This window comes from Trichosurus vulpecula, chromosome 6 (assembly GCF_011100635.1).
Source record: "Trichosurus vulpecula isolate mTriVul1 chromosome 6, mTriVul1.pri, whole genome shotgun sequence".
NCBI lineage: Eukaryota > Metazoa > Chordata > Mammalia > Diprotodontia > Phalangeridae > Trichosurus > Trichosurus vulpecula.
Window position 1 is genome coordinate 68,611,500 of NC_050578.1, and position 13,003 is coordinate 68,624,502.

Genomic DNA, 13,003 nt, shown 5'->3' on the forward strand with positions numbered 1-13,003 from the left:
ACTTTATAAATCTTTAGTATCAGCTAATATTATTTTAAAAATTTATTTATAGGGGCAGCTAGGTGGCGCAGTCAGTAGAGCACCGGCCCTGGAGTCAGAAGGACCTGAGTTCAAATCCGGCCTCAGACACTTGACACATGTACTAGCTGTGTGACCTTGGGCAAGTCACTTAACCCCAACTGCCCTGACCCAAAAAAAAAAAACCAAAAAAAAATTTATTTATTTAAATTTTACTTTATGAAATAAAACAAGCATTTCCATAACATAGTATAATAAAAAAGATGATTGAACATGGAACCATAAACTTATTATGTACAACTTACTACTCTTTTTAAACATATAAAGTGATCATGTAAATTTCTTTTTTTTCCTTTTTTCCCTTTTTTCTTCTCTCCCCCGTGTCCTTCTAGAGATGGCTACATTAGACACAAATAAGTGTATATATAAAACCATTATGTACATACTTCTATTTACCAGTTCTTCCTCCGGATGCAGATAGCATCTTCCTTCATGTGTCCTTTGTAGTTGATTTGGATATTTATAATAGTCAAAATGACTTATTTGCTCAAAATCATTCTTAAAACTATTGCTGTTACTGTACACAACGTTCTCTTCATTCTGCTCATTTTGCTTATTATTGTCTTATGTAAGTCTTTCCAAGTTTTTCCAAGATCATTGAGCTAAGATTATTAATGGCATCTACCACTCCCTTTGTTACACAGACTCATAAGTACATCCTTGATTTCTCTCTTTTACAACCTACATTCACTCAATTGACAAATCCTTTTGATGATTCATTTATAATGTCTTTTGCTTTGATCCTCTATTTTGAATTTTTGGTGCTACTACAGGCACTTTCCTCTCCTATTTCTGCTTATACTGCATCTGCCTTATCCAAATCCTACCCTTGTCTCAAGACAGATAATAGAATGCTAGCCTCTTCCTGAAACCTTCTTTGACAAGCCAATAACTTTAAGTTACCCTCTTTTCCTAAAGGACTTTGTTTATACTTCTTTTAGGCACTTATCCCATTCTAACTTATACTATAATCATCCTGTATCCCCCAAGTAACTGACACCCAATAGGTGCTCAATAAAGATCTGCTGAATTTAATTTAGTTGAATAAATAGTGCACATATGACACACCTTTCACTGACTAAATCCCACTGGAATTAACAACAAAATTTCATGATCTAACAAAATTCATTGTCAGTTACATTCCCATGTAATTCTTGTTTTAATTCATTAAAGACCCGCAAAGTTAAATTAATTATTCTTTATCATGAGTAGAACACAATTGATGTTAAAGTCTAGGTTAATAGGAATAGTAAATCATACTAAATGTAATCGCTCTTACCCAGGACTTCTGAAGACTGGTCATTCACTTTAAAAACAGCTTTTGCAAATGGGACCACTAGAGACTCCAAGTTCTCAAGTGTATGCATTACAGGACATTCTGGGAGTAGAAGGAAAATTGATAAAGCTTCCTGATGTGGAGAATCCCATGGAAGGTATTTGAGCATATAATCTCTGAGACATGTAGTTATCTGTAGTCAAACACATATTGAGAAAATATTAAAATAACAATGTTTACTAAAAAGGCATAGTTAAGGACAATGGCATGGGCCAGAAGACTCGTATAAAAGTCTTATCTTCAATGTCACTAAAATGTACCATATTGGTAAAATAAAACAAAATGAAACAAAATAAAAAATGCAATCTTTCTGGAACTAAGTGCTCAAACAGTTTATCTAAGCTTTATTACATACTCTAAAAAAATTTTTTTTGGAAGGAATTGGGGTTAAGTGACTTGTCCTGGGCCACACAGCTAGTAAGTGTCTGAGGTCAAATTTGAACTTAAGTCCTTCTGACTCCAGAGCTGGCGCCTATGCCACCTAGTGGCCCCACAGTTTATCACATGTTCTTGATGGCAATTGTGTTTCCCATTTAACAAGGTGGAATAATTGAAACAGGGAAAGCTTAAGTAACAAGAATCAAAGGCACACAAAGTAAGCTATGAATCCAAAATTACTTTGGAGTCTTTCCAATAAAATTCTTTATGCACTTGAACCTGTCGTTAACAGTTTCCTTAGAATGCTAATACATTGCTTTCAGTTTGGCCTCCCAATTTTGACCCTACTATCACTGCACTTTAAAAAGGAATATTTTTTTCTGAATACAAAAGAAAAAGCTGTCCCACGATATTTATTTATGAAGAGAGGTAGTGTAGTATAATGAATATAGAACTGGAATTAATCAGGTATTCCTGCAGTCAAGTCCTCCCTCCGACATATACTGGATGTGTGACTCTTGGGGCAAATCACTTAACCTAGCAATGCTCAGGCAAATTTTGATCAAAGACGAAAAATCACAGAGGAGTTGTTGATCTGCATATATGGAAGGAATTTCTTCTCCTAGGATCTCCCTAAATTGACAAAATAACAGGGACCAAAATTTTTTTTTAAAGGATACTATTTTTTCTTTAAAAAAAGAGAATCTATGATTTCTTATAGCATCTGTTGTGATCAGATATCAGTCTAAAGTATTATTTTGTGATAACTGTGAAAGCAGGCATCTGGACTTCCTGCCAAAATGGCCACCTGAAGGGGAGGCAGATTGCCTAGTTCCCACATACCTACAGTAGCAAAAGTCAAGTTTGTGCCAGAAGGAATAATGATCGAGAAACCCAGTAAAAAAATTATAGTAAGCAATTTCTTCTACCTCATAAATGCACAAAAGGTCAGCCAGAAGGTCACAGAAAATTGGAAGGATAGACCACCCACCCAAAAGCATAAGGGGGCAAAGTCTGGTTTTGACATAAAGCCCTAATTCAGAAATTAAAACTGGAGAGATGAGTAAATCAAATCCCAACCAGTATCAAAAATTATTGCAGATCCCCTAAAAAGAGAAGCAATTTTATAACAATTGCCAGCAGAGACTCAAAGGAAAAAAAGGATTTTCCACAAAACTACATTAATACCTAGAAGAAATGAAGCAATGGATAACTGGACTCCCTGATAAATGTTATAAACCAAACAGAAGTCAATTACTCCATGAGAACAAAAATCAAAAGACTGAAAAAAACCAAAGAAAACATAAGGTATCTGGAATCAAAACAACTTACCTGGAAAAGAGCTGAAGAGGAAAAATTTAATAATCATTAGACTCCCTAAAAACTGTGATTAAAAAGACTTTAAACACCAAACGTCAAGAAATTATAAATGACACAATAAAGATAGAAAGCACCCATCAGTTACCTCCTGCAAGGAACCTCAATAGGAAAAGTTCCAGGAATAACATAGCCAAAATTCAGACCTCCCATTCTGAAAATAAAGTAAGTACCCAGAAAGAAACAGAAACTAGAGCCAGGATCACAGAAGACCTGGTCCCCTCTATTTTTTAAATGAGAGAAAATCATAGAATATAGTATTCCAAAAGGCCAAAAAGATAGGTTTATAATCAAGAATGCCTTATCCAGCCATTGTGGGATTCTCAACTGAGAGGAATGGGACATCTTGGGAAATATGTACCTATTAACAGGGCTTTGATGACTATGAATCAAAGATAGGAGACCAAACTAAAAGCAAAGAAATGAAACTACTCTTAGTAGTTTCAGCTTCCTACAGTACAAATTTAGTGTTTGTAATTTCAGTCTCATTTAAATTACATTGCCAATCAGCAGCATTTCACAGCAGCTTAGGATAGATAAATAACACCTTTCACAGGAGAGGGACAGGTAGAGAGATGGGGAATCAGTCCAAGGAGAAAAGGGGGAGTTCTGGAAGAATGTTCTCCATGCCACTGGCACAGTTTATAATTAGAATAGGAAGATATTCTCTGTTCAAGGGCAGGAGACAAGGGGAACTGACCAAATACTTTTACAATTGTGAAAGAAGTTCTTTTGGACAAAATCGTGAGGGTGAGGTAACCATTTAGATAAGCCTGAAAATGTTTCTTATGAAAGGACAATAAATAGTTGTTACAACACGTGGGACTATCTACTCACATATTTTGTCATCTTTTATTTTTCCTTATTTTCCACCATTAGGTCAGCAGGTGGTTGGGGGATTTATTTCTACATTGTTAGCTCAACAAGATGATGAGAAATTATTGTGGTTCCTATTCCCTCACACATTGCAAAAGCTGAGTTTAATCCTAACCAAAAAAAAATGGATTTTTAATGGAATAGAGGACATTCAAGCATTTCTGAGGAAAAAACCAGAGCTAAATAGGAATTTTTAAATATAAACACAAGAATCCAGAGGAACCTAAAAAGGCAAATTTATTTGACCAACTGGAAGGGGCTATATAATGATGTAGTGCTAGCATTCTGATAGGGGACAGAAAAACAAATGTCACTTCAGTACCTTCTTATCTTTTAAAGGTCACTGTGGGAATTAAATAAGAAAAACAAAGGTGGGGGATAGGTTGGCTCTGTCCTGAGGGTTTGAAGAAGGAAAAGAAAAAGGTAAAAGGAAGAATAGACTAATGTAGAAAAAAGGAAGAAGCAGACTGAACTTGCTATTTCTGACTGGGGTATGTGGGAAAAGTATAAAACGTGGATGGAGGTATAATGGAAGAGCTGGCATCAAATGAACTTTACTCCTCTAAAATGGACAAAGGAGGGTTGAATACTTACACATGAAGTTCACTGCAGAACTTCAATTCAAAATCAACAGGGGAACAGAGGGATGGAAAATGGATGGGGTAAGTAGGCAGATAATATAGGAGAGGGAATAGTCATGAGCAAAACAAACTTCCTGATGAGGAATTGAAAGGCGGTGGTGATGCGGGTGTGTGTGTGTGTGTGTGTGTGTGTGTAAAGAAACAAAAGAATTAGAATCTATGGGAGTGTCTTGGATTGTCTCTTAGATGCCAGGGGAATGACTGAACAAATTGTGATATAAGAATATTATTGAGGCATGAGAAATGATGCAGCAATTTCTGAGAATCCTGGATAGTATGAACTAACACTGAAGAACCAGAACCAGGAAAATTATTTATATAGGGATAGCAACATTTTAAAGACTTGAGAACTCTGATCCAAGCAATGCCAAATCATGTTTCTAAAGGATCTGTGGTGAAGCATGCTACCTGCCTCCTGACAGAGAAGTGATGGATGCAAGGTACAAAAACATACATTTTTGGTCATGGGAACAAACATTTTTGTGTCAGGCATGGTGCAAAGCACTTTATAAACATCATCTCATTTGACCCACACAACAATCTTAAGAGGGAGGTGCTATTATCATTATCATCATACCTATTTTATAGTCGAGGAAACAGAAGCAGACACAGGTTAGGGTCACACAGCAAGAAAGTGTCTGAGACTACTTTTGAACTCAGGTCTTCCTGGCTCCAGCTCCCAGTGTTCTACCCATTGCCACCATCTATCGACCTTGGGATTATTTTCTTTTGATTTACTACGCTAATGTATTATGTGTTGTTTTTTTCCCCTACCTCTTCTCTTCTTTAATGGGAGGGACAGAAGGAGGATGAAGGTGGAATTAGCAATAGTCATACAAAGAAAATAATAATAAAGGATCATTTTAAAATGGACAGAAAGGAATAGGAGGAAATTCAGAAGCACAAACAGGACAGTTTTAAAAATAGTGTGTGAAACATGTCATCTACTTGTTTTGAAAGCAAGGAGTATGAAATGGAATTTCATAGAATTCTCTGCATGCTATGTCTATGGAAATGCTCTTTTTGTGTTGGCTAGAATTTTAAAAAAATGTTTAAAAGACATAAAAAGAATTGCTGCTCTTGTCCTTCCCTCTCTCCCCTACCAAAATCTAGCTTCATTCTATTTTACATCTCTCAATATTTTCTTCTTATACTGATCCATCGGTCCCAGGCCAATGTTTATGCAGAAGAGTCAGACTCTTTATCCCTGCAGAGTCATAGTGGACAGAAGGGTCATCTTCCATCTTACTTTAAAAAATCATTTTTCTTGCCAACTTTGGCTGTTCTCACCTCCAATGAGCAAACAAAACTATCACTCTTTGCAGATGAAATGATGATATACTTACAGAATCCTAGGGAATCAACTAAAAAACTACTTGAAATAATTGACAACTTTAGCAAAGTTGCAGGATATAAAATAAATCCACATAAATAATCAGCATTTCTATATATTACCAACAAAGCCCAGCAGCAAGAGATAGAGAAATTCCATTTAAAATAATTAGATAATATAAAATACTTGGGAGTCTACCTGCCAAGACATACCCAGGAACTATATGGACACAATTACAACACACTTTTCACACATATAAAGTCAGATCTAAACAATTGGAAACATATCAATTGCTCGTGGGTAGACGAAGCCAATATAATAAAAATGACAATTCTACCTAAATTAATTCACTTATTCGGTGCCGTACCAATCAAACTACCAAAAAGCTATTTTGTAGATCTACAAACGGCCTATTATAAACAAGGGGAACCATTTCTGAAATTATGGGAAACTATGCCATAAAACACATTACTTGCCTTCACATAATACTGTCATTATTTAATAATAATTATTAAATAGTGTCTCTTTCCCCCCTTATATGGAATTTTAGAGCTAGAATGGACATAGAAACCATCTAGATCAGTTTACTTAATTTAAAGAAGCTGGGGCTCAGTCTAGGGAAGTGATTTGCTGAAGATCACATGAGAGTTAGCAGCAGATCTGAGATTCAAACCATAGTCTGAACTACCAGCCTTTCCTTTATATCCCACCACGCTATCAATGTTGAAAAATGTCATTTGGGAGTTTAATATACCAATGCTAGGGTTAGATCTTGGAAGGAGAATTTCAAATAGTCCATTTTAAGTGGGCAAGAAGAAAAAAAGTGGTAGGATCTTAAGAAATCTTCCCCAGCTAACAAATTCGTCTGAATTTAAAAAATCCATTCATGTGAAATGCCTATAATTAAATTCCTATTCTATATTAGCACATTTTACAAATAAATACATATATACAATACTTTGTATAGTAAAATGTAGATTATTACCATGTTTGTAATCCAGTCCTTCTGCGTTAATTTCCCAAAGACATCTCTTGCCATTTGTAAGTCAACATCAATTGGCATAGCATCATCAGTTCTTTGGAAAAAAAAAATCATTACCCAGATGAACCAGAGACATGTCCAAATACAATTCACTACTTCACTGGGTTATGTCTATATATAAATGAGGGGTTGGGTCTCCAGATGCAATGCTTCTTCTAAAGCTTTCAGCCTTCTATCTTTATTTCTAGCCATTTCCACATCATGCTGTCTAGACTTCAGGCATCATCCTCATCTCCCCCTAGCCTCATATCCCTTGGACTTAAGTTTTCCCTTATCTTTCCTGGAACCAGGACTCCATGCTATTTCCAGTCTATCTCTACACCAGGCTGTTGCATGTCTTCCTCCCCTCTGCCTCCCCAGACTCACCTCCTTCTAGTTCTTTGTATGCTGCTCACCCATTAGAGCGTAAGTTCTTTGAGGGCACAGGTTACCTGGCTTGTTTGTATTTGTATCAACAGAGAGCCTTGCACAAAGCATTTAACAGTAAATGTTTTTTGATCTGACAGCCCATTTGACATTTTTTTTTGCTAGGCTTTTTGCTCATATATTTCAAAGTGAACTTTTTAAAAGTCATGTGAAACTCTGCTCTCTAGATCTTGTTTATTCATAAATTGTTCACCTATCCATAAGTCAAATAAGTAATATGTTCCATGTTCTTCAAATTTTCTTCTAGTATCTCTCTTCATAAGTAGGTTGTATATTAATTTTGACCTTATCTTGGTAAATGGTGTAAGATATTGGTCTATGACCAGTTTCTGCCATACTGCTTTCCAGTTTTCCCAATAATTTTTTTCCAAATAATGAATTGTTATCCCCAAATCTCAAGTCTTTACACTTGTCCAATACAAGGTTACTATATTTATTGGCTGCTATGAATTGTATGTCTACACTCTTCCATTGATCTACCTTTCTATTTTTTAGCCAGTACCAGATAGTTTTGAAAATTACCACCTTATAATATAGTTTAAGATCTGGTACTGCTAAACCTACTTCCTTTATATGTATTTTTTTCATTATTTCTTTTGATAGTCTTGACTTTTTTTTTCTTCCAAATGAATTTTGTCATAATTTTTTTCTAATTCAGTAAAATAGTTTTTTAGTAATTTAATTGGGATGGCATTGAATATATTGAAAATAGTTAATCTTTAGAAATCCTTCTGAATGTTCCTAACCTATAAATCAACAAGCATTTGTTGCAGGCATCTTTGCACTGTATCATGCTAGGCAAAAAAGAAAAAGTATCCTTCCTCAGGTAGCCACGTGATTCAGTGAATAAACTAGACATGGAGTGAGGAAGGCCTGAGTTCCAGTCTAGCTTCAGATACTTGCTAGCTGTGTGCCCCTGAGTAAATCACTTAAACTCTGTCTGCCTAAGCTCCCTTTTGTGTTAGAAGGGGATAATAATAGTATCTATCTCCCAGGGTTGTAATGAGGATAAAGTATGATAATATGGATAAAGTGCTTTGCATTAAATATTATCAGGAACATTACCTTTTCTTCAAAAAACTGGCAGTCAGACAAGCAAGATTTGAAAATATCTCATGAATTTCCCTACATGAAGAAGAACACAAAGGTTAATTAAAACAAAACAAACTATAAAGCAGGTTTCTTCATAGTTCCTATTTTCATTATCAATTATAGTACAAATTACTCACAACTTTTCTTTGTTGTGGGCAATAGCCAACTATATATATGTATATATTTATATATATATATGTAATACATATTATATATATATAAAGTCTAAAATAATAACATAAATGAAATATGATTTTGGAGCTGTCCAAGAAGAATTTATTTTTAACATGTACAAATATATCTTACTTTATATAAGAGACATACCCCACCACCAAAAATTGTGTGTAAACCTAGAGTTAATATAAGATGTCAAAAAACAAAAATTAAATTTTACAGGAAAAATGATTAACTTTCTTTTTTAAATTAACTTTCTCACTTATAAGATCACAGATTTAGTGTCATAAAGAACCTTAGAGGTCATTTAGTTTGTCTCCATCTTATAGAGACGAGGAAACCAAGGCCCAGGAAGGTTAAGTAATTTGCCCAAGATCACAGAGGTAGGCAGGCTTGAACACTGAGTCTATGCTTTACACTGTACCACAATGCCTCCCAGTGCTTGTTTTTTGTTTGTTTGTAGGTAATCAGGGTTCAGTGACTTGCCCAGGGTCACATAGCTAGTATGTGTCTGAGTCCGGATCTGAACTTAAGTCCTTCTGACTTCAGAGCAGGTGCTCTGTCTACTTGTGCCACCTCATGTTTGTTTTTAAATTGATTTTATTCAAGTAACCTGTACCATACTGAAATGTCCTATAGAAATTCAGAAAGGAAACTGCTATACAGCTCTGTGAATACATACAGACACGAAGGAGGGTCAGTGAAGGTGGTTGAGGAATCAAATTGCCTGGGTCGCCTCCATAATTATATTGCAGTCCCTGTTCCCTACCTAGATTGATTGATTGTTCACCACCAAGACCACCACTGACAATTTTAGTGTCTCACTAAACATCAGAGGCAGTCTCAAGGTAATAAAAGCTTGGACATGGTTGTAATGATTCCATTGGTCATCTTCATATATTTGGAGTTTCCTGATCTTATGATTTAAAGAAGGAAAAAAATCAGGATTTTCCAACTGGGTGAAACCAATGAATGTTTTTGAAAACACAGATAAGTCTCTAATTTGAAGGGAAGAAAAGGGAAGGAGGCAGAGACATCAAGTGTTTCATAAGTACAAAAAAATGAATTCTCAAGGTAAAACACAATCCTCCAATAAAGCCTAACATTTCCAAAGGAAAAGAAAAGAGACGAGTATAGGCTGGGAAATTATATCACTCCTAAGAAAATAAAAATGTTGGCCTACGCTAATCTCTCTTTACATCAGGAGAGATCCTAGATGTTCCCCTTAGTGGCAGGGTTGTTGGGGGTACCCTCAACGATTCTTCGAGAAAGAAATTTTAACAGCTAAACACTAGCTTATTTATGGTTGTTGTTGTTCATCTTTTGTTCTTGAAGAGGACCAATGACTTCAGCACGGTGATGTCTTGGCTTGCAAGTCAATTGGTATGGAAAAGGAGAAAGGCACTTTTTCCCTTTCCCAAAGATGTTCTGGAACACAGTGGCTGTATGGTGAATTACTGTCAGAATCCTCCATAAGATCATCTACCTAGAGAGGACTCCTCTGTAGTGCTCTGAATTAGCCAACGGTCCAATATATGTTTAGGAAAGAGAGTGACAGAGGAAGGACCAATGTTATTAACTTGCTACATTATTTGGGGCAAATAATTTTCTTTTCCTGGGTCTTCTTTCCATTATCTGCAATTTTTTTTGCATTTTATACTATTTTTTTTCTAAAGTAGGCATATTATTTTTCAAGCAAAAGAAACATCCTAAATTTTCTGCCCGCTTCACTAAAGACAGCATGGCACAGGAGATTAAAAGCCAGCCTCAGAGACTCAGGTTCAAATCTCATCTCTGACATCTCCCGGATGTACAAACCAACAAGCCCCCTCAGCCTTTCAATGTCTCGGGCACCTCTCTGACAGATGCTGAGTGGGTGTGGGGCAGGTGCTGGTGTACCCTGGCAAAAATTCATGAAATCAGGGGTCTGATTCTTTCAAAATAAGAGAGCTAGACAACATAGCCTCTGAAGCAACTTCCAGTGCTTTCTCTCTCTTTATGACCCTCATCATCTCTTTGAACTTCAATTTTCTTACCTAAAAAATTCAGATAACATTTTATAACACTCTATCTCAGCATTTGAATGAGCAAATTGTAAACTGTCAAGCACCATATAAGTGAGTTATTACTGTTTATCATTGTTGTCATCGATATCAACATTTCAAACTATGACTTTGGGAAGGTCATTGCACCTTCCTAGGCTTCAATTTCTTCATCCAAAAAAATGAGAAGGGGCAGTGCAATGCAGTGGAAGAAGCATTTGATTTAGAGTCAGAAGATGTGGGTTCAGATCTTACTTTTCATACCTAATACCTGTGTGCTCTTAGAAAAGTCACTTAATTTCTCTGGGCCTCAGTTTCCTCATCTATAAAATGATGGGGTTGAATTAGGTAGTAACTAAGTTCCCTTCCAGCTCTAAATCAAAGATGCTATTGATCAAATGATCTGTAATGGTTCTTTCATATCAAAAATTGCTGAGCATATTTCTCTATGGGGGATTCTACAACAAAGGATCAGTTTTCTCTCTTCTTTCTTTTCTTTCTCAGTCTTTCAAGTAATGACATTTGAGGTATTATATTCCCCTGGCATAGTTTTAAACCCTGCTGTACAAAGGGAGAAAAAGGTACAGAACAACCTTTTTGACTCCTCATATTCTTCACTTCCATTTTCCACGGTGGTCCATTTATTAATCAGGGTTTGGTTTATCTGGCTGATTTGCTGGAGGCTTCTTCCAGTGGCACATGAAGAACTAACATCCTCAAAGAGGAGGAAAAAAAAAAGATGAAAAAATATGTGAACAGAGCTCTAAGTCTCAGGGTATTGCATATGACATTAGCGCAATTGCCACCTTATTAAGCAACCAGAAGCAGTTTCTTTGCCATCTCTAGTAAGTCAATCATTTAGCATTTATTAAGCTACTCTGGAACCTAATGCCCCAAATGAGTGATGTCTCAATCACTTCCTGGAGATGCAAAGTTTTTTTAAGTCATGATTTTTGAAGGTACCAACTCTTTGCTAAACATTCTACACCATTCTACACCACCTTCCAAAGCCTTTGTCATGACGCAGGAAATTCTGCACCATTTCTTTACTAATCACGTTCCTGATGCCAAAATGAGTCTTCCTTGAAGAAGGACATGCTTAGCTGAATCACATCGTAAGTGAAGATGAATCACTTTGTGTTTAAAAGAAAATTAAACATGAATGGTAGGTAGGATTATTAAGCTTTAAAAAAAATTAGACTTATTTCAATGGTAACAAAAAATAAAGATGGGGGACTTGCGGGATGCATGTGGATTTAGTTTAAAAATGTAATGTTATCCATGTTTTATTGCATTTTTATTTTGTAAATTATTTCACAACTACATTTAATCTAGTTGCATTAGCACTCAGAAGTATTGTGGGTGGCATGCAGTCTGAAAGGTTGTCTGTTTGACACTTGTATGGTGTGAGGAGGACATAGTCTTAGAAAATTGTCTAGAAGCATTGGAAGGTTAAGTGACTTGCCAAGGGTCACATAGCAAGTGTATCAGAGATAGGCCTTGAACTGGGCTCTTATTGATTCTGAGGCCAGTTCTCTAGCCATTACGCCATGCCTCCTCTCTTCTAAGCCTAGGACACATAAAATGAATATATGTCATCTAGTATAAATTCCGTATGTAAAAATTTTAAATTTCGTCCCCTAATGTAATGGCAAATTCTTCTACTATCAATTTGATTTTCGGTTGCTTGAACTTAGAATAAAAATAAGTGAAGAATTTTCTAATCTACTAATACACGTTAAAGACCCATGAGAAAAATAATTTAATTTAAAATACACTAATAGAGCATACATGCAATCTTCTTTATGTTTTGAGATAGAAATAAAATTTGAATAGGAATCCATAAGGATGAAACAATGCTTTAACTACTGCCCTGAAAAGCTGAGCAAAGAGTTAACAAATGAATCTGAAAGCATAAGAGATATACCTTTGACTGGAGAGTGGTCACAAAATTGGCATCTGCTCCAGCAAATATGTCTTTCACTTGAACATCTGTAAAGTCTGAAAGAATGACATATAACTGAGTTTTTGTGTCCTTGAAAACAAAGGAATGTCATGAATGAGGCTGGTATACTTTGGTGTAAATTAGGTGATGTTTATGAACTTGATTTATAAACCTTCATAGAGTCATGTATTTAGAGCTAAAAGAGACCTTTTAATTCATCTAGTGCAACCTTCCTATATTATAGATGAGGAAACAGACACTCA

The 13,003-nt window shown here is 35.7% G+C and overlaps 1 protein-coding gene across 2 annotated transcripts in view; it reads right to left on the minus strand.

Moving 5' to 3' along the window:
• Positions 1-13,003, minus strand: part of HERC6 (HECT and RLD domain containing E3 ubiquitin protein ligase family member 6) — a 56,182-nt gene that overhangs the window by 22,476 nt on the left and 20,703 nt on the right. For both annotated transcript variants that reach the window (XM_036763738.1, XM_036763739.1), the window contains exons 8-12: positions 12,723-12,796; positions 11,389-11,510; positions 8,553-8,612; positions 7,005-7,095; positions 1,358-1,547 (exon numbers count right to left, since the gene is read on the minus strand). In XM_036763738.1, coding sequence (XP_036619633.1) covers positions 1,358-1,547; positions 7,005-7,095; positions 8,553-8,612; positions 11,389-11,510; positions 12,723-12,796 — 537 coding nt within the window. The remainder of the gene's footprint in view (positions 1-1,357; positions 1,548-7,004; positions 7,096-8,552; positions 8,613-11,388; positions 11,511-12,722; positions 12,797-13,003) is intronic.